Source organism: Ptiloglossa arizonensis, chromosome 3 (genome assembly GCF_051014685.1).
Source record: "Ptiloglossa arizonensis isolate GNS036 chromosome 3, iyPtiAriz1_principal, whole genome shotgun sequence".
NCBI lineage: Eukaryota > Metazoa > Arthropoda > Insecta > Hymenoptera > Colletidae > Ptiloglossa > Ptiloglossa arizonensis.
This window is the reverse complement of record NC_135050.1, coordinates 4,306,910-4,333,324: the sequence shown is the minus strand read 5'-3', so window position 1 is coordinate 4,333,324 and position 26,415 is coordinate 4,306,910. Positions and strand designations below refer to the sequence as shown.

The 26,415-nt window shown below is 31.3% G+C and overlaps 2 protein-coding genes and 1 long non-coding RNA gene across 4 annotated transcripts in view; 2 read left to right on the top strand and 1 right to left on the bottom strand.

Moving 5' to 3' along the window:
* The window catches only part of LOC143144812 (superkiller complex protein 3), a 31,100-nt gene extending 12,197 nt beyond the window's left edge, over window positions 1-18,903 (top strand). The window contains exons 4-13 of one of the 2 annotated variants that reach the window (XM_076307612.1): window positions 633-1,100; window positions 1,171-1,325; window positions 4,015-4,150; window positions 4,271-4,638; window positions 9,190-9,509; window positions 10,673-10,969; window positions 12,353-12,610; window positions 14,061-14,444; window positions 16,785-17,040; window positions 17,885-18,903. In XM_076307612.1, the coding sequence (XP_076163727.1) occupies window positions 633-1,100; window positions 1,171-1,325; window positions 4,015-4,150; window positions 4,271-4,638; window positions 9,190-9,509; window positions 10,673-10,969; window positions 12,353-12,610; window positions 14,061-14,444; window positions 16,785-17,040; window positions 17,885-17,912 (2,670 nt within the window). In that variant the 3' untranslated portion in view covers window positions 17,913-18,903. The remainder of the gene's footprint in view (window positions 1-632; window positions 1,101-1,170; window positions 1,326-4,014; window positions 4,151-4,270; window positions 4,639-9,189; window positions 9,510-10,672; window positions 10,970-12,352; window positions 12,611-14,060; window positions 14,445-16,784; window positions 17,041-17,884) is intronic. The other variant, XM_076307613.1, reaches the window with a different exon arrangement.
* Window positions 8,029-8,611, top strand: LOC143144818 (uncharacterized). Its single transcript, XR_012991525.1, has 2 exons — window positions 8,029-8,234; window positions 8,344-8,611. It is a non-coding gene; the product is annotated as an uncharacterized LOC143144818 (long non-coding RNA).
* Window positions 18,904-20,495: 1,592 nt separating the features above from the next.
* Window positions 20,496-26,415, bottom strand: part of Lkrsdh (lysine ketoglutarate reductase/saccharopine dehydrogenase) — a 30,008-nt gene continuing 24,088 nt past the window's right edge. Inside the window, exons 8-10 of the mRNA XM_076307614.1 lie at window positions 23,679-23,942; window positions 22,547-22,928; window positions 20,496-20,682 (exon numbers count right to left, since the gene is read on the bottom strand). Coding sequence (XP_076163729.1) covers window positions 20,567-20,682; window positions 22,547-22,928; window positions 23,679-23,942 — 762 coding nt within the window. The 3' untranslated portion in view covers window positions 20,496-20,566. The remainder of the gene's footprint in view (window positions 20,683-22,546; window positions 22,929-23,678; window positions 23,943-26,415) is intronic.

The following is a 26,415-nucleotide window of genomic DNA, read 5'->3' as shown; positions in this document are numbered from 1 at the left end:
GAAAGTTGTAATTTCTTCTCCTTGATAAATTCTTATACCTCGAAAACGAAGTTTTGGATTGCAAAATATTATGGTACTAAATATTACTAAATATTATGGTACTATTCTAATTTTCCCTGTAACAAGAAATTCGTATACCTCGAGTTAGCATACAATTTTAGAATAGCATATATAAAATGACGCCGTAATTTATACATGTAAATCTTTATACACTCATTTCTATATATAGAGTATTAAGAAAAATGTGAAACCTTCTTTCAAAGTTAATTCCTCGTGCCAATATAATAGGTCGTACAATAAGTTTTGCCGTTCGATAAAACTTATTGAGCAATCTCTAGTAAATCGAAAAGTTCCTTATCATTTTGTAATTTCAGATTTGGTTTTTCAAATAAAGTTTTTGCGTATTTGAACTTTACGGACATGCGTTTTTTTGTACATGAGTGGGATATAATTAGCTTCTATCGAGAAACACATCATTAAATTTTAACTGTTTATATCTCGATAACTAATTTTCAAATTGCAAAATGGTAAAGTACATATCGATTTGTCTTCATACGAGGAATTGATTCTGAAAAGAAGTCCCATATTTTTCTTTACACTCTGTATATATGTATTTGCTCTTTCCTAATCAGCATTTTAGAAAACATCATTCAACCCAATTGGAATTGATCCATACACGCATTCGTGTATTGTTAGATGATCCCGATGTATGTATTAAAATAAATCAGTTGGAATCTCAATGTGAAACTAAAGTTCAAGCTAATATCCTTAAAGCATTGTACTTAAAGCAACGTAAACAATTTGAAGAAGCGGTAAATAGTCTTGATTCAGCTTTAGAAACATCTGAAGCATGGCTATTACTTGGCACAATATATTGGGAAATGGCAGAATATAATTACAGCCTAATGGCATTTTTAAATGGGATAAAAATTGATCATTATAATTGGATGTGTCTAGTTTATTTGGGACACTATTATTGTAAACATGGTAATGATATGGAACGTTCGAGAAGGTGCTACCAAACTGCATTGCAAATTAATCCAAATGCTGAAGAAGCTGGCATTGGATTAAGTACGGCATACAGATTTCTTAAGAATCAAGTAAGTTCGTACAATTGTACAATCGTATTTTTCATAATAATAAAAAACTTAAACAAAATATCATTTATAGGATGCTAATATACAATTCTTGCAAAAATTAACTGTAAAAGATAGTGGTCCAAAATGGGCGTGGATGCAACTCGGTTTGCAGTATCTTGATCAAGGAGATGCATTACAGGCTATCAAGGCTTTTCAGCGTGTTATTAGAGTTGATCCAAATAACAAGTATAATAATCTATATAATGATTGTTAGTTAAGAATGTGCGAATATAGAACAATTTGAAACACAGAATATCAACTATTTTTATCGTGATTAAATAAGATTCTTTTAATTTTTCTATGACGATTCTCCCACTAGTGGTCTTAACTCTTATCGGACGCTAGATTTGTATTAGGTTGTTCAATAAGTTTTGTTGTTCAATAAAACTTATTGAACAGTATATTACTAGGTTGCTCAATAAGTTTTATCGAACAACAACTCTTATTGAACAACCTATTATATATGCTTCTCACTAGGTTGTAGATGTTTTTAATAAATATGCGAAATATTCTCAATATTGTAAGAACATTTTGGTTAGAAATTATTTATTATTTGAAGGAGTATTACAAATGTATAAGTTTAAAATAATTATTTATAAATTTGAAATGTATGATATTTTTTAAAAATATCTCCAATATTATGTTTTCCTTTGGCATCAGGCGGATAAGTTCGATCTGGCGGATAATTCTTTCTTTTCAATGTGCATAACATTTGTTAGAATGTAATTAGAAGTTACTGCTAGCCTGATCACTAAAATCAAAAATACTTTCAGAATTGTTTTCAAAGAATTCACTGCCACTATCATTATACAAATTCATAAAAGTTTCTTTGTTTATTTTGTGGGGCCAAAATATTAAAATTTGATTAAAAAAGGCACTGCTACATGTTAATCATCACTGGACATGTTAATCGATCCGTTAGTAATGTTCAATTGATAAGGCAATTGTCCACACATTTCACAGACAGTGAATTTATATGTGATTCATCTTGTCATCTCATACGTGCCATATGATCACAGCGACAAAGTACTGTTGTCACTTCAGAGGGGACTTACAACCGTTAAGGGTTAAAGACAGTGCCGCTGTCTAAACACACCAGTGTTACAGCAGTCTCCGCTGCAGTAGTCATCGTCATCGATCAACCAATGACGCAACAGAAATATCGGCTACTGCGTCACTATACCGGGTACTTTAACTAAAAATATTTATGGCATAATTTAAATTATATTGAAGGAGAAATACCATAGAAGAAGAATTTTTTTTGTCCGGTTATTTTTTCATTGTTTTTTAAAGTTATTATTATTTTTCATTAGAAAAACTTAGATTTCTTTTTATTCCATCTTGTAGTGGCTGGAAAAATACATTTGAAAATAGTTAAGTCGTGATCTTCAGGTGATCTTGAGTACTAAAACTGTAATCAAATTGTAGGATAATATTAAGATTACATTTGAACTTGTTGTTTATGTTATATAGTGTTCGAAGTTATATCCATTGGCAGGGATACAAGTGACAGTAACGAATAATATGTTTATCAACTGTTATGAACAAAATCTGTTTCCTAGTTGATTCCGAAAAGCTTGTTAGTAATACGCAAACGCATTACAATGGCGTATTATTATTTGAAGTAAGAGAAGATTGATTTGACCTAAATACATTTATGGTGAAGTTTGTGGCGGCGCTACCCACGCTTGCCACCAGAGGGAAACTCACCACCAACCGTTTCCCGCAAGTTCCCGTACCTGCTCCGATCGGTATATATACGATCTCTTACCGATCTTCCAATGTCCCGGCGTATAAGGCAGGGCCTGCTAGGATGCCTTACTGGCGAGTCCACTAGCAGGCCCGGGATGAAACGCTTCTCCCCCCCACTCCTATTTACGTTATTCCTTCCTCACACATCTTCAAACCAAGAGCCGCCAAAAGTTAAACGGTGTGTGAGAAAAGCTGTATGGTTCTACACAGAACGATTCCCTAATCGTAATTGTTCATCGTATTCTAAAATAATTAAAAAATTTGAACAGGTCATAATTTAAGTATATTCAAATGCATTGTTTCAGTCAATTCAAGATGGAATAAAAAGAACTTTAAATTTTTCTGGTGAAAAATAACGATGCCTTTGAAAAAACTATGAAAAAATAACTGTGATATTCCTCATTTGATACCATTTAAATTGTGCCATAAATATTTGTTGTGGCATTAAAAATAAAGGATATATATAGGTGGCCTTCTTTAGCTGAGACACTCTGTATACAAACACAGGATTATTGCTAGGTTGTTTAGGCGGCGGCGACAGTTTTTGAGTCCACTGGCGAGAGAAGGAACTTGTATTTTATATGCTGTTTACTTAAATTTTATACGAATGTAAATAATTGGCTTTAGATTTAATTTAATTAGGTCGTCCACATGAGTTGCGAGTTTCAATGTTCAAAATGTTTATTTTCCACATACATATTTAGGTTTGTGTTATTCCAAATATTATTGAGATTAATTTATCAAGTATAAATATCATGGAAGTAATTACTTAAAAAAATCTTGATTAAAGAAATATTTAATTAAGAACAGTATAATTAAATTTTAAGAATGGCAGAGTTGTATCATAATTAAATCTAAATCAGTCCTAGATAATATAAAGAAAGGCTTATACTTTCTATGCAGTAATTTAACATCATTTATTTCCTTTGCAACATTTTCATCTCGTTTAGATATTTACAATCGAAAGACATGAAAAATATGAGAAAATCACACTTTAACTATTTTAGAGTTGATATATGGTAGAAAATATTAGAAATTTAACATATCCATAATCAAATTTAATTTAAATGAAAGTATCAAAAGCAAAAAGTTAGAATGTTTTATGAGATTATCTTTTTCGTAGCCATAATTGGGAATATTTAGCAGATGCATACTTTATACGAGGTGCTCACATATCTGCATTGAGATCTTATCAGCGAGCATTAGAATTATGTCCTGATTCATTCTATTCAATGATACAAGTGGCAAACATAAAATTGGTTAGTATTGTTTACTATTGTTGATAAATTATTAGTAAATCTTAAATAAGTTTTATAACTTAAACTTTAATCATGTATATAAATATTAAATTTGTTTAAAAATTATGTATTATTGCATAGATTCTCGAAAACTATAATGAAGCAAAGAAAGATTTTGAACAAATATTAATCAGTAAGCCATGCTATGTTCCTGCCATAAAAGGATTAGCTGAAACTTGTGTGGCTTTGGCAAAAGAAAATATTGCCAAACAATTTTTAGGTCGTGCTAATGAAAATTTTCAACAAGCAATGAACTATTTATCTTTCGTTATTATGGAATGTAAAGATGTATCTTGTGTTTGGAAGTTACTTGGTGATGTATGTTATAGAGTTGCACTAATGCCAGAAAAATATAGTCATTTAGAAGTACCATCTGTATTAGTGAAATGTAACGATACCTCAGGTACCACACCGATGAAACGGAGAGATATAATCCTACTGTCTATAAGGTATATATGTATCTATGTAAGTATGTAAGCGTACGTAGATGAACAGTGTACACGGTATTCGGCAATTGGTAGTCGAAACCTTAAGAGGCGATTATTTATGTCAAAGGTGAAAATCATGAATGACGAAATTGCCTTTGAAGTTTTGTACCCACATTTATTAATTGCTAAAAATATACGATAAAATTAAGCTTTATAATGCCAGACCACATGCGACAAAGACAACCTTCGAAAAACTTAAAATTAGAAACTTGTTCCACACACATCATATTCCTTGAACTTTAAGGAGTATCAAGCAGTTATCACTTATTTCGATCATTGAAAGTATTTATTAATTGGTGAAACATTTAATAATAACGAATGTATAAAATCAGCAATAAATGAGTCTTTCAGTTGAAATTTATAAAAGTTTTTTTATAGGAAGCAGTGATTAATATATCAAAAAACAATATTGTTTATAAGATGATTTAATATAATGATATGCATTGATCAGGGGATTACAAAGTTTTTGCTTTTGTAAATAAATTTTGTAGAATTTTTCTGAATTACAAAATTTTTGATTACAATATCTTACTGATAGATTGGAATTTTATCATTCTTGGTTTTAGAATTTTAGAATGTAGAATCACCTTCTAAAGTTTTAAATACCCTTTGTCAAAAACCTTTATATGTATCGTGCGTAATAGACTTGATGATATTTGGAAGGAATTTGTGCAGAGTGGGAAAGTGTACGCCTCGACTCACATGCACTTTTCAACGTAGCGTTACGATTGGCGGCAGTATTCACACATGCTAATAAGAGTGCTGACAAAGAAAAGAAATGAGATGTGTTGAAGCAAGTGAGACGGTGCAAAGCGAACAGTGGTTCTTAAAACATTGGTGTAGATTCAGATCTAAGTCGAATACTATTATTAACGCATTATAAAATTTCTTTCGCATTCGCCGTTTCGTGTATCGGTAATAAGTAATCGAACGAAACCCCTATAAATACAGGGTCCTACTGCTATGTCAATAGTGATCGTCAGAAGCCAAAACGCAGTGACTAGATGGAGAATAGATGGAGCAATCGAGGAACCCTTCTTGCCTCTGTGCCGTCCCACGTATCATCTTGTCTGTCACGCACGATACATGTTGCATAGTTTATTTATCTAATTATTCATTGTAACAATAGATTTAACTTTTTGCGGTCCATTTAATAGATTTTCAGTGTCTAAGTTAATTTGGAAGAATACTACGTGTACGAATATAAATGGCATAAAACTAATAGTAAGAAATATTTTATTACTATTCATATATTTCACATCATTATTTTAATTGCTTTGAATGATTTATAATTTTGTAATATAGTATTTTTTCGATTATTGTTGGATTTAACTTCTACGTTGAGCACTGGACGCTCTTCCCACCATTTTTGTTTCACTCCTGCCCTGTGAAAGTAAGAGCGACATGGAATAAGAATTAAACATTGGTACTTTATCTTTTTATGAAAGACATCTTTTACTCCGACTTTTGGACAATTGATACACCGTGAGTGGTTCGAGTGACCTACGGTGTAAAGTCCTGACTGGATATCGAAACGAATACAGATTCTTTTTTAATTACTGTACAATTTGTATTATATGTAAGCGCACTCTGCGCTGATCGCGTGCCCAAAGAAGGTAGTATAAAGCATTCGAAAGACGGAATGAGACAAAGTATCAATGTTTCGTTTGTTTCAAATCGTACTATGTTCACTTTCAATCTCTCTAACTTGCTCTCATTCCATTTTACTCTCGTCTTCCGCAAGAAAGAAGCGAGAAACGATTATTCGGGAATTGTATCTCTTTTATGCTACGTAACAGCGTAGGACTTAGATTGCCTGTTATGGTCGAGAAAATATTGTATATAACAGTTCTCATATTACATATTGTTATTGTTTTAACTATAAATAGTATTCTTGTGAGAATTATTCTAGTGTCCAAGGTTTTTGGCCGGTCAGGAATTCCTACCGCTGAGTACAACCTCCACCAAATTTCTGATTGGCAAAACTATTTATCTATCTCTTGTACTTTTATATTTAGTTTTTCATTTTTACTCGGCTTAGATCTCTATCCATCTGCTTTCGACGATCGGCGTCGATTTTCGGGGAACTCGTATTAGGGGAAGTGGGAGTGTCAGTGGTGTAAATCAAATACAATGTAGGTCTCAGAACACTATTCCGGGACATTCCTGCATTTACTTCATAGAGTGAGCTGGTTCTATTCAAGTATTTAATTCACAGTGTTATTACATTATTAAAACAAATTAAAAAAATAAAACTATTTCATGAACGAGATTTGATTTAAATCCGTAACCTGGTTTATCCGAACTCTTACAACTACCGTCTGCATTTGCAGGGCAGGAGTAAGACAACAAAGATTGATATTCATCGTGCTAGGTATATAACATTAATATCTATATCTCTACAATTATAGAGTTATTGTACCAAATATTTTTGCACGTAGCAACTGAGACGACTAACCTATGTATTATTCTGCAAAAGTAGATTAAACTGGAAGGCGGACAATACTGATCTTTTTCTTATAAATATAATTCAATATAAATTACATTCTGTAAGATATATGAAAGTATTTTGATAATTTTAAAACAGTTGTTACACAGCCCACGAGACATGTAGAAGTAAATACATCTTACGTATATATATATATATTATCCGTCTACGAGAAGAAGGCACAACTTATTTACACCCTTGCTCCGTTCATAATACGTGTCGCTCGTACGATCGCAAGTAAGAATCATCATTGGCCGAAAATGGCGACGAAGATCAACGACGACCGTAACGAGACTGAGTGATAGACAATACTGCGTCATTGGCGTAACCTTCTAAGCAAATGTTAGCTATTAAGAAACAGAATAATTTCGTCACTATTTAAATACTATCACTAATTCGATAAGTTGCGAATTAGTGACAAATGAATAGGAAAATGAATAGAATTTAATATGCTTCATAATCACTAATATTTTAAAAATTATTTATAGCGAAAAGAAATAATTTGCATTTATTAAAAATAATATAAATCTGTTTATACTTGTTTCTATTTAGATAAATTCTATATAATTACAATTTACACAAAAGCAAGTCATACTAAAATTAAAACAAGCATAACCTTTACATTTTCTTACATTACAAATCATAAATGTTATACTGGTTTTAATGCTAACATTACTTGTTTTTGTATAAATTGTAATTATATAGAGTTTATCTTGATAGAAATAAGTATAAGCGGATTTATATTATTTTTAATAAATACAAATTAGTTCTTTTCACTATAAATAATTTTCAAAATATTAATGATTATTACGTACATTAAATTCTATTCATTTTTTTTATTATTGAGCAACTTATCGAATCAGCGGTAATATCTAAACTGTAAGCAAATTATTCTGTTTATAAGTACTTGACGCTTTAATGGGAGCCTACGCCGATGCACCTTACTACGAATTTGTTCTCACTCGGACTTGGGATCACTGCTGTCGATCTTCGTCACTGTCTTCAGCCAACGATTATGAGCAAAACGAGGATGTAAACAAGTTTTGCTTCTCGTGGACGGATAATACAAGTATTTATAATATAATATGAATGCAGCGCTCGTCACACAGATTGTTTTGAAAACTGTTCCCGTACCGCCTTTAAAATTATAAACAGATTAGCTTTTCTCCGTATTTCAGATAAAGACGGCGTGGTTGTTGGTTGGCGTTTTTTGCCTAAATCAAGTTGTCGGGTTGATTAAACACCAAGCGAACGATGAGCGACAACAGAACGCGGAAATAAAAGCAGTACAAGTAGAGTAGATTTACCCTCAATAGTTTTCATAGACTCTTTCTTGCGATGATTAGTATAATAGGAGTGTCCAACCTTTCCCAATTTCTTTTAATTTTATACACGAAGTATTTGTGAAATACATAATTAAATATACAATTCACAAGATATTTCATATTTTATATATGCATTTTGGGGTCTTCTACTTTCTAGATTTTGCTTATTAATTGTGTAATATTGAAACATATCATAATGAGTTTTATTAATAGTGAGAAAGTTACATGTTTGAGTTGTTTCTTTTAAATTTTGTTTGAAAGTGATAGTCAAATTTTCTCGACAGAATGATAGAAACCAAATTTTGTTGTACACTATTACAATGAAGGAATTTAAGAGAATAGTAAAATAAATTAGGATAGTAAAATAAACTATGCTGATAAAAAATACGCGTTCAATATTTTTATAAAAACTTCTTTATATAAAAATTTCGTAAAAGGTAGAATATATTAAAAATTATTGAATAATAATACTTTTCGCAAAATATGTTTAACTTGTCTACGATCGACATCATACGCGCATAAAATATCTACTTTGATGATTAATGATTCATTTTAGATATGAAATGATATTTTAGTTACACTTTAATTATAACATTTGGCATTGACATGTTTTCTAAATATCCTTGGATTGCAAAAAGTTAAATATTAAATATTATTACAGGTGTTTTCTAAGTAATTTAATAAACATATTAATTACAGATATTACTGTTGTGCACTATCTCTTTCCCCACAGTCAGCCTTATTATGGCATGATTTGGCATCTTGTTACCTGATGCAATTAAAGTTTGATCCACTGGTTGACCATGAAACTCTTGCTTCTAAATGTCTTGCAGCTGGAAAACATGCTGTTAAACTTTGTCCTTCATCATGGCTGCATTGGAATTTACTGGGTGTTATTTGTATGTCTCCGCATACGAAGAACTATGCTTTAGCACAACATGCTTTTGTCATGGCAATCGATAAAGAATTAAATAATCCAATGATTTGGTCTAATTTGGGAACATTGTACCTCAACATAGGTAGATTGAAATTTGTAAATATTTACTAATACGTATGAATAGAATCATATTCGATCAAGAGTATGTTATCATGTCTAACAGTAATGACCGTATTTATAACCTGTTTATAATATTCTTTTACTTTTAATTAAAAAAATTAAATTTAAAATTAAAATACGAGTGATATATTATTGCAGCAACGTTTTATTCTTGCTACGTTTTTCCAAATTTAATATTTTTGGCATTTGAACGGAGGGAATCCGACTTAACTCTGGTTACTTTCCACAAAAAAGTATTAAGCCATGTCTCTTAAGAGAACAATATTTGAAAGGTACTAAAATTCAACATTTCTACTACCGAATATAAGAAATATAGGGGGAACAGCACAATAAAAATCAGAAAATTAAGTTTTTTCTTAAAGAAAAGTATACATCTTTTTAAGAATACATTTTATCCATATATCAACACATGAAAGCTATTATAATATTTACCAAAAAAAATTTGTTTATATCTAAATTTGTAGCTGACTAGAAACTGATTAACTTTTATCTGAAACATTTTTTCATCAGATTATTGGAAGTGCCTGAAAACTCGTGGCGACAGTTATGTGCCACACACTCTATATAATTTCTTTTGAAATGAATGAAAATTTATTTTTATTTATTTTTTAATTAAATTTTTATTAAATTATTTTTGTTCCTGGAAAGAATTTTCCTTACTTCTACTGGTAATTATATAATCAATGCTTTCCTAGCATATTGTAAAAAACTAGCCAAAATTGTTGTCCTATATTAGATATAACTATTGTATTATTGTTCTTTCTTCTTCGGATCACTAGACAAGTGTGCTTAGTTATTGATCCCCGTACGAGCCCCCAAATAATTGTTGTACTCGTGCGGTGTATTGATGTATATTTAAGAATATTATAAGTTACCAAACCGAAAATCCGATACCACAGTATAGTAGCGATATGTTATATCTACGCCAATGGGGTTTTATCTGCCGCGTGTTTCTCATTATCTCTCTCTATCTCGCTTTCTTCTAAGGAAGCAAACTAGAATTGAATATTTGAATAGCGTGAGAATAGGTGTACCTCTTCCACTTTTCTCGTATTCCTGCCACAGATCTTCAAGTCAGCGATAAAGAATACTTGTTATATACTGATTTGAATTTTTTTATGACAGGACAATTCTATAAAGCAAACGAGGCTTATGCTCAAGCTCAGCGTGCAGATCCGGCATATATGAATAGCTGGATAGGACAGGCTTTAATTGCTGAAGTGATGTCTATCAAAGAAGCAATGGATTTATTTAGGCATGCTACACAACTAGGGTATCATGATCAAGCAGCAGTAGGGTATACCCATTGGGTACTTACTGCACTTCTAGATTCTAATACTAAGAAGGACTCTTTACAAACATATATAATAGAAAACATGCATGCTGAAGTTGTTGCGTCCGATGTCATGAATTGGTACATAGGTAAATTTTTACATAGGTTTTAATTTATTTTCTCTGTTGACATAAATATGTAAATGATTACAATTATTGGTAATTATTTAGAATACAGATTGCCCCACTGATTTTAATAACTTTGAAATTTGTTGGCAAAGTAAATCTCCTGAATAATTTTGTCTTGCATACATTGCCGGTAGAAAATTCGGGATCACCTTACAATTTTTTATATTTTATGGCACAATTATTGGAAGATAACTCTCACCGTTGTGTTATTTTAATTTACGTCTAGAAATGAGCAGTATGAATTAGCTTTATTAGCGTTCCTTGTTCGTGTACTCTTGTTTTTTTTATAAATGTTAGTGTAAGCATTTAATTCTCCTAGAGCGTATACTCGAGAATTGAAAAAAAATCAATGTTGAAGAAAAATGCTGCTAAATGAATGTTGAAAAAATATTACTCGAGGTAGTATCAAAAAATGAATTCAAAGGATATGTAGAATTGCGAAGTTTTGATCAAATTTTAATATTATGACAAAATAACACGACTTTTTGTGAACAAAATGTGTTAAATTGATATCAGGAATGAATGAGAGTTCAAATATATTTTCCCATTGAAACCTATAATTAAAACTGTAATTGCAGAAGCTAGCAATGAATACAATGTAATATATATAAAAACAATAATAAATTCTAGAATAACAACAGTGTGTATTTACAAAGAGTATACAAGCTTTATGTCAAAAAGACAGTGTACAGGGTAAAAAGATTTTCAAAAACTTAATTATATTGTACAGAAATTTTTATTTGCACCCTAAAAGTGTCTTTTATCATAAATTACGAATACTTACTTTCTATCGAACATAAGTATCTTTGGTGGAAAAGTAATGGTTAATTATTTTCAATCTTAATTACGTATTTCTTATTACGTCTACATAGAGATTCCAAATCTCGTTAATGCTAATACTTGGTATATATATCAAGTGTCACTATACCTTAGTTTCTAATCTTTAGTTTTCTTCAAGTATCTATATTCTCTTTACCACCGTGAAATGAACATTGTGGATGATTGTTATATTGAAACAACCTACTTACAGTATAGTGAATGGCTGGTCTAGTTATTGTATTTATAAAAAATACTAAACGTAGATATTAAAAGATAAACAAAATTATTTAACTCCTGATGCATGTCTTAAATTCAAATTCGGCATTGGTATCAGGAATTTTGGGACAATTTATAGTATTTTAATAATACTAAAAACTCAAAGGAAATACTTTTTACGTAACTAATAAAACGATACATGTTGAATATATTAAGTTTTGTATAGTATTTCTTGAAATTTGACAAAATTGTAATTTTAGAATTATTTAAGCATATTTTTATGTCACACTATTCATCATAAATTTACAGTATATCATCCAAATGATTTTTACGCACGAAATGCGTATGGATTATTATTAGAGAGACAGAAACTCCTAAGACCAGCTGCAGAACAATTTGCTGCGGCTATATCGACAAGTGATAACGAGGAAAAGGATTTGGTGTGTATAAATCTAGCACGTGTTTTAATGCAACTGAACAAGCCCACAGAAGCTATCAAATTATGTCAAGCTGTTAGAAAAACAAATTACAATTCTCAATGTCACTTAGCATTATCGTTATTTAAAGGTAATGATTTTAATGGTTAACACACAATGAATCTAAATACTGAAACGAGCTATTTCTTTTTTTAACCTGCCACAGAAAAACTGGGTCTTTTAATTCGTATACGAACAGTTGAACTTTAATTTGCAGTTCTTGTACAACAGAGAAATAAGTCTATGAAATGTGTTTGGTACATTAGACCAAGTCCAACTAAAAAGAATTATAACAGTTATTTTTCCATTCACATATATAATAGATAACTATTTTTAAGTAATATAATGTTTTGCCTAAAATTTATTTACTTGACAAAGAAGGAACCCAAAACTTTGTGTGAAAAGAATTAAATTTGTAACATCTAAAATACATTTACTTTACGTATTTTACGTATAAAATACTTTACGCATTTTTGTCTAAATAAACAAATACTTTACGTATTTTTTTATAATAGTTTTGGATCAATTTCAAAGTTCATCTGATTCTAAAAGGCTTAGCGTGACTACATAATGTAGCAAATTACAGTACATCTGTGAAGGGTTAAATAACAAATTTGATAGGAAAAAATAGTGCACGATTTAAGGAGATCCACGCTTGCTTGTATGCAAAGTCTTTGCTTTGCCGTTTTATTTCTGAAGTGTACTCAAAAATCTTTGTTGCATTGTCTTTAAGTTTAACACAAAATTTGTTATGGAAATTCCTATTTCGATAACACACCAATACATATACATTGTTAAACTCGCTACCGTGTGTTTGTTATCTCAATTGAGTTCGAAGTGAATTGATACTGTCTCAAATATCAAAGCGACGTTTGTAAGAAGTTACTAAATGTTGAAAACCACACTTTGTGTGTGTCCATAAGTATTAATTTGACGTCATACAAAATGGATAATTAAAAGATATTTTGTTTTCAAAAATAATATACTTTTATACTAGTTTCGTAACGTCAATTGTTCGCGAGATCGTAACAAGTATTTTATTTATGATAATCTGAAATTTTTTGTGAAATTAAATCCATTTGAATTGTTAATTGCAAGTAAACTTAGTATGTCTGTTTTATTAACACAATATATAAGTAATATATATGAATGTTCTTACGCATCGTAAATATACTATAGTAAATTCGACAACAACAATTTCTATTCAATATTTGAATGTTTGGTAGAGTATAATAATAGTCTAACATAAAATATCAAATAACTCGTAATGAATTCACTTTTTTACGTTCTTATATTAGTATCTTTAAACACAGATTAATAATGAGAATTGATTTAACAATGAAAAACTTGTATGGTGTCATTTAAATAACATTGTAAATACACATTGTGCACATAAATCCATTACATCTTACATTTACAGGAAAATATACTTAGAGGAACAAATTTTATTAAACCGTGCAACATTTTAGCTTATTCAATATGTCTATATAATTCTCAGTGTATAAAAGTATTTTATTTTGTATCAAATTATTTATTTTTAGCTGCAAAATATGAAGAATCATATGCTGCATATGAAGCAGCACTTCATTTATGTTCGAATACTGACATAGAAAAAGCGTATATCTTATGTGCAATGGCCGCAATAGCATATACTTTTCAAGGAGTAGATGACGCAAAAACTTTGCTATTTCAATGCATTCAGATACAACCACCGGCTATAACTGGCTTTTTAGCAGCTGCATCACTAGGAATATTACATGGAGATTTAAATTTAGCTATGTTGGTATTAAATGAATTAAATCCATATAAAAATGACCTTAGATATGGTCCCCATGTTGTAAACTTGTTGTCATATTTTGACTTAATCGAAAATGATATTAAGAAGGCTACTGCTACTCTTTCTAAAGCGATTTTTAGGCATCCTGGTAAGTAGCCTGTTTTTTAATCAATTTTACGATAAGACAAGCTGTAGCTATACTAACGTAATATACCCGTTGACAATTATCTAAATATCCATCAACGGTCGAGTGCTTATTAACACGTTTGACGCGTGTGTTCTCATTGGAATACAAACCAGATGTATTTTTGTTTACTAGCTTGTGTTTAGTCTAAGTTAGTAATATTTTTCATTAACGAATATGAATTTGTATACAAATAAATCATTTTAAAAACGCTATGTTATAAAGTCATGAAAAGTACACCTGTATTTTCCGTCCATTGAAATGCTTGCTTGGACTGAATAACGCTTGGTAGCCATCTTGTCTCTAACATGTACATATACGCTTCCTTATTGGGAAACATTTGTATACTAATTATAATGTATGATGCTAGAAAGAAAGTCCTTAGGATGTTTCCTGCGTAGGATTCTAAGTATAATAAAAAATAAATTTACTCTACAGCATTCTGGCTAGGTTGTTTAAGAAATTTTCTTATCTTGTTCTCTATCGCGACATAGGCGTTTAATTTTTTCTATCATGGATTTAATCCCAAGACCTTAACATACTTCGTTATTATGCATAATATTTGTGGGAAGCCAGTATATATCTCTTTTTTCAATGCGAATTTACCTTATCTAGGTTTATATATACTGTTTCCATGCGAATCTAAATACATTTTCATGTATTTTTATGCATTTTACGTTAATTTTATTTTAATTATTTTCTTCCGATTATGATCGGTTTTTTTTTCTAGTAGTTTTAACATTAAAGAGAATAGTAAGACTGAACATTACATGTATATCAATAGACAGACCTCTTAAAGTAAACATTATCTGTCAAATTTCGAAAAAGAAAGATGCATAATTTACATTTTAAGCTCTGTATATTTTGTTTTACTGAATGGAAATGTATTTACAAATCAAGGATCTTTTATCCCACTGGATACGTGTCTATTTGAAATTTTTGATTGCAAAACCAATTTTTAAAAAATTCAAAAAGTTGAAAAATGTCGATTTTTTTATTCAAATTAACAATTTATCACTTTTATATTTCTGCCACCAAAATGCTTTATGATGGATATTAATGTATAATTTTGTCAGATTTTTCGAAATGGAGCAACGTAGTTAAACAAATAAAAAATCAATACGGTCGTGCGTTTAAGTTCGACTGATTTCGAGAACAAATTCTCGACTGACACTTGACTAAAGATATCTACTCGTTCTAATTCCCGATCTTTAAGCGAAGCATTATTTTAGATATATTTCAAATACATTTATTCGATGAATATAAAGAGTTTATATTCATTATAAGAGAATTAAAGTCGAGTGTTCACTTTATTTTTAGATTTAAGAAGTGCAAAAATTGAATTGAACTAAGTTAATTAAGAGTTTAAATAGGTGTCCCTAACGAATTGATCTTGTCCTTGGCCAAATAACTTTGAAATATTTATTTTCGGGCAGTAAATTCAATAAAGTTGTCTTCTTTGTCTAATTAATTATTGAAATAATGCCTTCATTATATCTTTATCGAAGTATATTTCGAATAAATCTTGACATATTTTTAAGATATTGTGTCTTCATTCTAGTTATAATAAAATAAACTCATTTAAATAATTAAGCATTGGCGTACTCTTGTTATGCGAACGACATCTTCAAAATTATATACATATGAACATGAACTCTTCGCTGTATAATGCACTACGTACATTTAAATCTATGTATCTACATATATGCAATACTTACATCTAATATTCTTTGCGAAGATTGTAGTTGGACTATATCAAGCAGCGAAGAAGTCATTGTAATGAGTCGCAGGTCACGACTTGGTGGTTTTGTGCAAAATAACAGAAATGGTGGTTATCATTAGATAAGTCTGAACAATTGGTTAGGAATTGTATAGTGGGTGGAAGATTTTGAGGGTAGAGAAATGTACTTCCACGAGACTCAGTCTCTGTAGTCCGCGTATTATTATTTGAAAACTTTATAACAAAGTCACGGCAAAACATACTTCAGTCTTTTCGTAGAGGGTGCTAACACTTAAAATTTTGGTGGTGAATTTAAGGACCTTGCTTGTTTTTACAGTCGTCTACGTATAGCTAATTACCAATATATTTCTATCCTCTGTATTTTGCACACGTTCCCATACAAGGAGCGCTCATTCGAATCATAAAATTCCCTTGTTTCATAAAATGTCGTCTTTAATATTCAATAATTTATATTTCAAATATTTATCTAACTCTTCAATTTTAAATGTGTAAAAGTTAAATAGATTATTTTTTACTTATTATTCTGTATATTATTTCACAGAATAACTTACTATTTGTTATAGGTGATGTGAGATATTGGACACAACTACTCAGATTTTTATTACATATTGATTTAGTGACATTTAATAAATGTGCACAGAAAGCATTCGTTCTCAGCAGGAATGCCACTAGTACAGATATACAACAAATTTACACATCATCCTTCAAATACTTTCTACAAACTTCAGCACCAGATAATATGAAATCTATACAAAAATTCTTATTTGCTTACCCTAGCAATATTGAAAATTGGGCCTCGAGCACAAAATTTCTAACAAGGTTTGTGAAGAAGCATTTTTTCCAGATATGAAATTTATTTAAATAAATGTGCGTTCCTTGCGTATAGATTATACTTTACATTTAATACTTATTACAAATTTACTCTAATTTTCACATTATATTTACTCTATTTTGTGACTTTCTTATTAGCTCTGTCCCTTACACAGAGCTGTGTCACATGTGTAGAATGGGCCACATAAAGTGTACCAAATTGTTTTTTCAAAATCTATTAAGGATAGCGATAAAGTTTTTTAATATCACGAAATCATTAAGGTCTTATCTATGACGAATATTCTATTAATGTTAGATTTTTCAGAGAGAAGAGTTCTATTTTCTTAAATGGAATATATTTATATGAATGCATATTTGAGTAATTTGTTCTCAAATAAAAACTACAGAAATTTTGAGCCTTTTCATGAAACGACTTTGAATTATTATTTCTTGTCATAACTCCGTGTAAAATAGCGTTTACATAGCATTAATAAGCTTTATAATGTTTTTATTATCGTTTCTATCGTCAGCAGTTATAATATCGATATTGTAACTTTTGCTTAAACCGAACCGTGTAAACCTTGAAAATGTCGCTAAGCGTTCATTCTATTGATTGTTACTCGTATGTTTCTCAACATATGAGTATGTGTATAATTTTATTGTATTATATATACCGCTAACGTGTTGTCTAATAGTTAAATCGGGGAAAGTTTAATTGTTCGTGTTTTAAAAATGATCTTGCAAGATATTTCTATAATTCGTACTGTTTATAACAATTTTTTAGAATAATCTGTATGTATCGAAGCATTTTAATTACAAAATGTTAATGTATAATATAACATTTTTGTTACAGATCAAAAGAGAAATTCGTAAGGAATTAATGGGTTTATACCAAGGGAATTTTGGTCAACTTCTGACCAGAGATTAAAAACAGTTATAATATCGGTTTCGATTCTTGAAACAGTTAGAAGAATCGAAAAAATTGTCATAGATATATCGGTTCTAGCTCATTTCGGTTTTGGTTACGGTTTTATGGAACCGATATTATGTCAGTTTTATGTCGGTTTTCTAACTTACAATTTCCTCATACTCAACTTGCGGTGTATACTGTCTTCATTATGAATTAAAAATGGTTAATTGTAATTTATTTATAGTGGTTCTTTGATACTCATAGATTTTTTCGACGTTTTGCAGTGTTTTCCCTCTTTAATTGATTGAAGCCTTTGATTGAATTGAATGTCAGTAACATAAGTTTTTAACGAAGAGAATACAATATAAAGGTTGCTGATTTTATCCAAGCTTTTCTATGGTCAACCTAAACCGAAAATGCAAGAATATGAGTCATTATTTGTGCTTACATGCTAATATTATTTTCAAAGATATTCACAGTTAAAAACTGAACGCGTGGAAGAACAATATGATTACGTAAAGAAAGATTATGTTTGACGAAATATGTCATAATCTTAGGCCTCTAAACCTGTAGCGGTCGGAAAATCTGATGATAATGATTTATGCCGTATGAAGGATCAGGTCATTCTAATCCTTCTCCACGATACGCATCGAATTATCATGCATTTGAAACGCTCGATATCACTGCTGGAAGAGTGTTACGTTAGTCGTAAAAGTATATTATTGAACTCGTGGCAGACTAATGAAAACTTTCCAAAATAAAAATACTGTAATCGCTCGACGTGCGTTACTTCAGCTATGATGTGACATTTATTGGATATATCAATCAGTAGACAAGAAATAAAATATTGTATCTCTTTGAAGTTTCGAGAATGACATCAAAAAGTTCCTTAGTTGTCTTGTCAACAAGTAACAGTTGCCCATCTCCATTTATTAACAAACTCAGTAGAATATTAATAGAACGTAATATTCATAAATTATTATAATAATATAATATATTAATGTATTAATATTAACGTAATATGTATAAATTATTAACATCTATAACAATACTTTTTTTTTCATAAGAAAACTCTTTCTAAGACTTTTTCTACTCCTTGGAGTGGGAACTCGGCTCTAAACCTCCCTCGATACCATACCGGCCCGGATACTCGATCCATCTATCACTCGATGTTCCTCGAGCCCCCGCTTAATTGTACCCTAGAATAGGCCACCCCATCCAAGGATGCGGACGAGGCCGAGAGGGACCGGACACAATGAAATGCGTCGATAGTCGATCGTCCCTTCCGGAACCTGAACTGGTACTCGGTTAAATTTGCCCGCATCGTTGAGAAGACAAATGGGCTGGTACGTGGACAGAGAATCCGCGGGCTTGCCTTCCTTCCGGAGGAGAACAATTCGGACTACCTTTCAGGTGGAAGGGAATTGCCCGGTCTCCAGACATCGGTCGAACAGCTACTGGGGGCCGTCTCCAAGGATGTCTTTAGCCAAGATCCAGACTCGGCTGGGCACACCGTTAGGGCCCAGAGCGGCCTTATTTACTGTTTTTCGCTCCGAACCTTCGAATGGCCACGGCCAGTTCTTCAGCGGTGACATCCAGTTCGGCGAACCAAGTGGTCAGGTTCGTCAGGGGAAGTGGCTCTCCCTCACCTATTATGGGGAAGAACGAGTTCACCGTGTCCCCCAATGGTTAGTAGTCGAGACTTTCGGTAATCGGGAGCACCCATGGGCGGTGTTTGTTCACCACCTATTTATATAGACGCCCCTATGGATTTTGCTCGGAGGTCTCTAGGAGCTCTTTCCAGCTTTGGGCTTTGGTCCGTTTGATGGCGACCTCCAGAACCCGGTGCGCCGTGTGGTAAACATGCATTTTTATTGGATATTTAACTATTGTTTGGGTTATTGGTTTTTCGTAAGCAGACCATTTTCGTCTTATAAGACTCTAAACCCAAAAAGATAATTTGTCAGTAAATAGAAAGTCACTCCAATCACGATCAATATTTTCTTGCATACATGCAAGTCGATTTTTGGCGTCCTTTATTAAAAGTAACAGTTTTGACACTCTGTTACACTATGCAACGTTATTCTCCTTCATATGATATTTCAGTGTTAAAATACTAACGTGTATTTCCCTTTTTACCAAGAGAGCTTGCCCTTTATGCACGGAGAGGTTTGGATTTTTTTAATAAAGTCGCATAATTATTCTATCTTCATTGTTCATCGCATGCCTTTTAAACCTCATTTAAGAAGATTATCCACACATTTTGTCTTTGTAACGTTGCATCTACTAGTCAGCGAATTGAGGAGATTTATGCAGATATTTTGCTGCATTTCTTACGCTCATTATAGAGCCTTTCGGATAATGGGACAAGCGTATGACATGGCGTCTCAAAAAATTATACTGAAAATCTGTTCCTTCGACGTCATAGCCATTATATAATATTTGATCGTTCAGAACCGAATGGATTAAATGCTTCCTTTACACATTTTTGAACTTTTCCTTATATAAAAATTCTTTAACTTACATTAGTGGGTATTATAAATAAGTAAATAAATTGATTACTGAATCTAATTTATTTTCAAATTTTATTTGTACATTATAGCATGAATCTTTAGATAAAATAAGTTACAACCATTTAGATGTTTCAAAAAATTCTATTCCTTCGGCTTTTAGGCGATTAAGTATAGGTCGATAAATATCAGCTGTAAATGGGAGAACTACGCCCCTTTGTTGAATTTCGCCTGAAACAAAAGTAATTTAATTTAAAACTATAACATTAATTTTATTATAATTTCTATAGCATATTCATTTTGTTGTTTTTTTCCCCTTCTTTGGATCACTGGACGAGTGTGCTCAGTTATTGATTCCGGACGAGCCCCCAAATAATTGTTGTACTCGTGCGGTGTATTGATGTATATTCAAAAATATTATAAGTTACAGTATTATTAGTATTAGACGTGGTGTTGGTGATTAGTTTTGCTTTTCACTAAAGGTAGATCGACCGCGTATAAGACTAAGCTTATCGTCTTGATGCCCTCGGTACGCGTCTTTATCGTCTTTGTCGCTTATGTCTTTTACTGGTCTTTCGCCTTAGTGCGTCTTTCTAAATCTATCGTCTTAGTTAGTGCGTCTTTCGAAATCTATCGTCTTAGTGCGTCTTTCTAAATCTATCGTCTTAGTGCGTCTTTCTAAATCTATCGTCTTATTACGTCTTTTTACTCATACTCTCCGGACATACTCTCCACGTCATACTACGACATACTGTCTCATACCGTCATACCGTCTTATACTGTGGCATACTCTGGACGTACTGTGGACGTACTCTGGACGTATTGTACTGTTCCAAACGTTCCTCTCGCACTCTATATAGGCACGCACAATCATTCTCTTTCATTCTAATCCTCAGTCTCTCTTACTTCAGACATTCGGTCACGTTTGGCCATCCTAATCGTTCGTCTTTTCCAAACACTCTTCACTTTCTCCGAACCACATGTATTTCCTTTCGTTCTCATCCATTCTCACGCTCGATCGTCTCGCAAGAGTCCTTGTAAAGGGATACTTGTGCCTTTCACGAAACCTAACGAACAGATCGGCGCCAAGTGTTTATCCTAACCCAGGTCTGTCCGCAAGCGCTATCTCGTTTAGGCCTGCGCTCGAAGCAGGCCCAAGTGAACACGGAAAATCCGATACCACAATTTATATTAAAATTTTTCATGGAAGTATTATATATACAGGATAATTCCAGTAACAAGGCTGGCACCTATTTTGTGCAGATACCAAAAATTTGCCCAGGAAAATTTTGTATGATTTAATGATATTTAAATCTTTATTTTAAATTAATATAAAAAAGCCAGTTTAGAAAATTTTTGCTTTCAATTCATTTTCGAATTGTATATATCATTGTATTATCATTGTATCAAGAACCTTCTTAAGACAAAGTTTCACTATTTGAAAAGATGCATACAGCGATAGAAAAAATGTTTTCAAAGTCATTTTTGTTTTTTATTTGATTTCAAGGTTATTGGTATTTTTTTTTAATGGAATCATGTATTTTTTATAAAACATGTTGTAGTCGACGTTAATACGAATTCATCGATCTAACAATTCTATAACTTTGAAGTAAACTTGATTTGAGAAGTTGGATTTAATTAACAAAAGTTACATGCAAATGTATATATCCTCGTTGATGATCATTGGCGTACGACATGTTTTTACTTTTTGAAGAATAAAAGCAAAGTGACACAAGCCTTCAATGAGTTCAAGGTTTGTGTTGCAAAACGACAAAAATAGAACCATCGAGTCGTCGAGGACGGACAACAAAGGAAAGTTCATAAATAAAGAAATGGATACACTTCTCAAAAAATATGAAATATACTAAGTCGATGAATTTGTATCAATATTGGCAACGTACTTTAAAAAATGACCTTGTACAAATTTTTTTTTTATCACTGTTTTCCTTTTACTTAATAGTGAAACTTTATATTGAGAAGTTTTTTTTATGTAACGATAAGTAACGAGATATTTCGGGATCTTGTTTATCGTAATTTACCTTGCATACAAATAAATTTATAATACATATTTATTAAAAAGTAAAGTAAATTGTACCGTCAAGAATCATTTTAACAGCAATAGCCGTGGGATATCCAACTGTGCGTGCCATAGCAGAATGTCCTTTTGCGTCTCCATACAATACCAAATTAATTCCTCTACTTTCTCGTCTATTATCAGGCCAGAGAATAACAATATCGTGTCTTAGAATTACAAGATCTCGTTCAGTCGGTTCGTAGCACAGTTTTTTCGACAAATAATAGGTAAGTGTATCCAGGGGAGTATTTAACTTCAAGACCAAATCTTCTTTAAGAAGTCCTAAATCCTCAATTGCTTGTACACCTTCATCAGAATTCAACATTTCTGCTAATTTTCTCTTCAGATTTTCGTAAAAGATATTATCATTTGCTAGACCGAGTAAATTACATATTAGCACTCTCTGAAAGAAAAAGAAACAAATGATTCGTATTACTTTATTTAAACAAATTTTTAAAAATAATAAAATATACATATAACATGATGAAATCTGGGACCAAAGCACGCAACAGTGATATTTATCCATCTTATAAAATAGTAAAGAAAGCAAAAGAATTTTGCTATCCTAACAAGAAAAATATTACTATTTTAGAGCTAGTAGTAGTACACGATAAAGTAGAAGTACTCAAAAGGTTTAAACTTCTTAATGACTGTCTTCTTTGAAGAGTTAATGATTCGTATTACCGATAGTATACAATACGATTTAAATCGATCTAAGAATACTTGTCACGTGCTTATTCGCGTACAATCAACTGATTTTTTTGGGGAAACTGATATCTCTGGTTACAAAGTTAGAAAGTACTTTTTGATTAGTCTTAGAATGAGAAATTCAATGTTTCGACTTTTTTCATCATTTTGACGTTTGTATATTAGTTTGTCTTATAATTTGGAACATGTAGTTGTTAAGATACTTCAGTGTTTTATCTTTATGATATATGAATAATGTATACGTTTCCATTGTTCCTTCCTATATCACTTCAGAAGATATAACCATTGAATTTATAGTAAATCAATATTTAATATACAAGACATTTTCGAAAATAATTTTCAAAATTAACTTACAGAATTTAAATTTTATGTTACTACTATGAAGTATAATGTATATGAAATTAATAAATATATTCTCTTATGATATTATTAGATATGTACGTACCCATGTAATATCGGGTCCATTTGGATGTAAACATGGATGTGGATTGGGATCGATGAGTCCAAGATATTGTAAAGACCTTATAGTGTTGCAAAACCCCTTAAACCTCAAAGTGCCACGTATTATTGTGTTGGCAGTATTGATTCCATATAGATCTTTATAAATTGTACTATCTCGATTAGGATATCCTTCCAAAGCAAATCCTGGTAAAAAATTCAAGTCTTGAACACCAGTCATAAGATTTCCTCCCGCCGGTATTTCAACTACCTTCGAAATGAAAACAGAATATGGTTACATCTAAATAATCAAATTATGTTAGCATGTAATGTTGGCACAGGTAGGACAAATTCTTGCCAAAGGTAATATTTACTTTATAGTATTCTATAAAGTTATTCTGTTGTTATTACAACAAAATGGTATAAAAAATGGTACAAACGAAGTTTCTTTGAAACCATGGAAATATATCTACTAGAGATAAAACAAGTACTAATAGATTTAAAAGTATTGTAGGTGCTGCTTTGTATAATTTAAACGGAGAGAGGAATGTTTTTGAAGAAAAAGATGGCAAATGTCTCGGTGAAAATTCGAAATGCTCTCGAAAATCTGTATGAGTTGAAGATAACGTGTGTATAAATTGAAGTACAATGGGGTTGGAACGGGAGTAAAAATAGAAGAGTTTCATACCTTCTGCAGAGGAGTGTCTTAAATATAATAAATAAATAGGGAGCGGTTAACAGTCTACAAAATCACCCTTCTCGGACATTAAGTGTTCGATTAACGTTACATGTTTATATCTTAACGCAAGAATCTAATAATGTGCTTCTTTTTTAAACAATATTTGCGACAATGTCGTAAAAGAGTGAAATGCGTGGGTTAAGAAGTGAAAATATAAAAGAAAAAAAATACAATTGGTCGGTAATGGAATTACAGTCTGTCTAATAAGAGCGTGTCCAATATATTTTTAAAACTACTTATTATATTATAATGAAATTAATTGAACATACTCTACTCACGTAATACTAATATGCTTTGATGCTAACACGTTATCCAATTGCCGTTATTTTCCCAAATTGCACTTTTTTTCCTTAAAGCTTGAGCTTCATGTATCCCTAAACATTCTCGATCAAATTCGCGTCAAATGACTGTGACAGTCAATCCAAAACATTGATACGGTTTTGCTGTTTTAGAATGTTTAACAGTCCTTTGAAACAGTCCTCTGTTCGAGGTGGATTGACCAAGATCAACGAGTAGTACTTCGTGCCTAAAAATAAGCTTCGTCCAAAAAGGTACGTTGTCCCAATTCCGATCAACACTTATGTATGTCCAGGTGATCCTTTATTCAATATGCTCTAAGGAAGGAGATTTCTTAATTGTGCCTCAATATTTTACATTCTGAGTACGTAAACAGCTTTGAATGATCTCATGAGATATAATTCAATTTTTCTTTTTTAATTTTGCTTGTCTTTAACGCAGAGATAGATAAGGGTTTATGGAAAACATCTGCACAACCCGTTTATCTTCCCTATGTGTTGTTTTTCCTTTGAAACCATGTTCTGGTAATTTATCAACAGTATTTGTTTCTTCAAATCGTCTTATCCACTTACGAATGCTTTCAACTTTTTTATGTATCTTGCAGCTGCTTCATGTAACATACTTAGACCTTTTGGATGTGTGAATAGAAAGACCACTTTTCTTGTACACAATACTCATGTTTAATAAAGACGTTCTTTCGCATAGGTCGAGCTAGAATGCGTATTAGGGGAAGAATTAAGATATTTGATTGTATGGGAATTTCCCCAACTACAGTTACCAGATAAAAATTTTGCCGGTTACACTCTTGTTAGACAGATTGTAAGTGCTCATAATTGAATATTTTGAAGATAGTGTATTTTGCATGTGTTCTGATGATTTCGTTTAATATTTTCGTTCCGCTGTTTTTATAAAGTGAAGAGCACTCTTTCGAGAAAAGAAATTATGTCTATGATTAATATTTATTATACACAATGCGTTTAAAATGTAATGATAAATGAAATAAAAAATATTTGCAAAATTTTGTTTACATTTGACAAGATATATCTCTTAAATTCCGCATTCTAACAACATAGAATATTTTGAGTATGCCTTTCTCTAAATGATTATAGAAGAATGATTCCCCCTTTAGAACATTTTTCTACTTATTGTGGTTTAAAGTTTTTAACGTCACGTTGTTTTACGTATGTGCGGATGTATTTATCATCGTATGTTTATAAGGAAGAAAGGGTACACGTCTACTTGAGAATAAAAATATTACAAGACATTTTTGAGAGTGAAATTTGTCAATGATATTCTTATATGCATGTATTTTTCGATGTTATATACATTATTAAATTTAGCTCTTAAGAACGATAGCCACTCGCGATAGCTGACTCTCAATTCAAATATATCCTAGGACGTATTTCAAAAGAATTGTTTGGATTAAAAAGTTTATCTATGGGGTAGATAAGTATTCAAAGGCTTATATTCTCTGCTTTTGTCAATACAGAATCACTCACATTCAATTTTACATAAAGACACATTTAGACACATTTTAGTTGTGACTTACGTATTTTTCTTATAGTTTTGATTTTTTGGTTCTTTTAAAGTTTTAGTTCCTCTTTAGTTTCATTTATTATATCTATATAAGATCTCGCTTTGAAAAAATTTCGATCATATTGTCATACTCACTAAGCTTAATTAAATAATAAATACGTACATACATGTA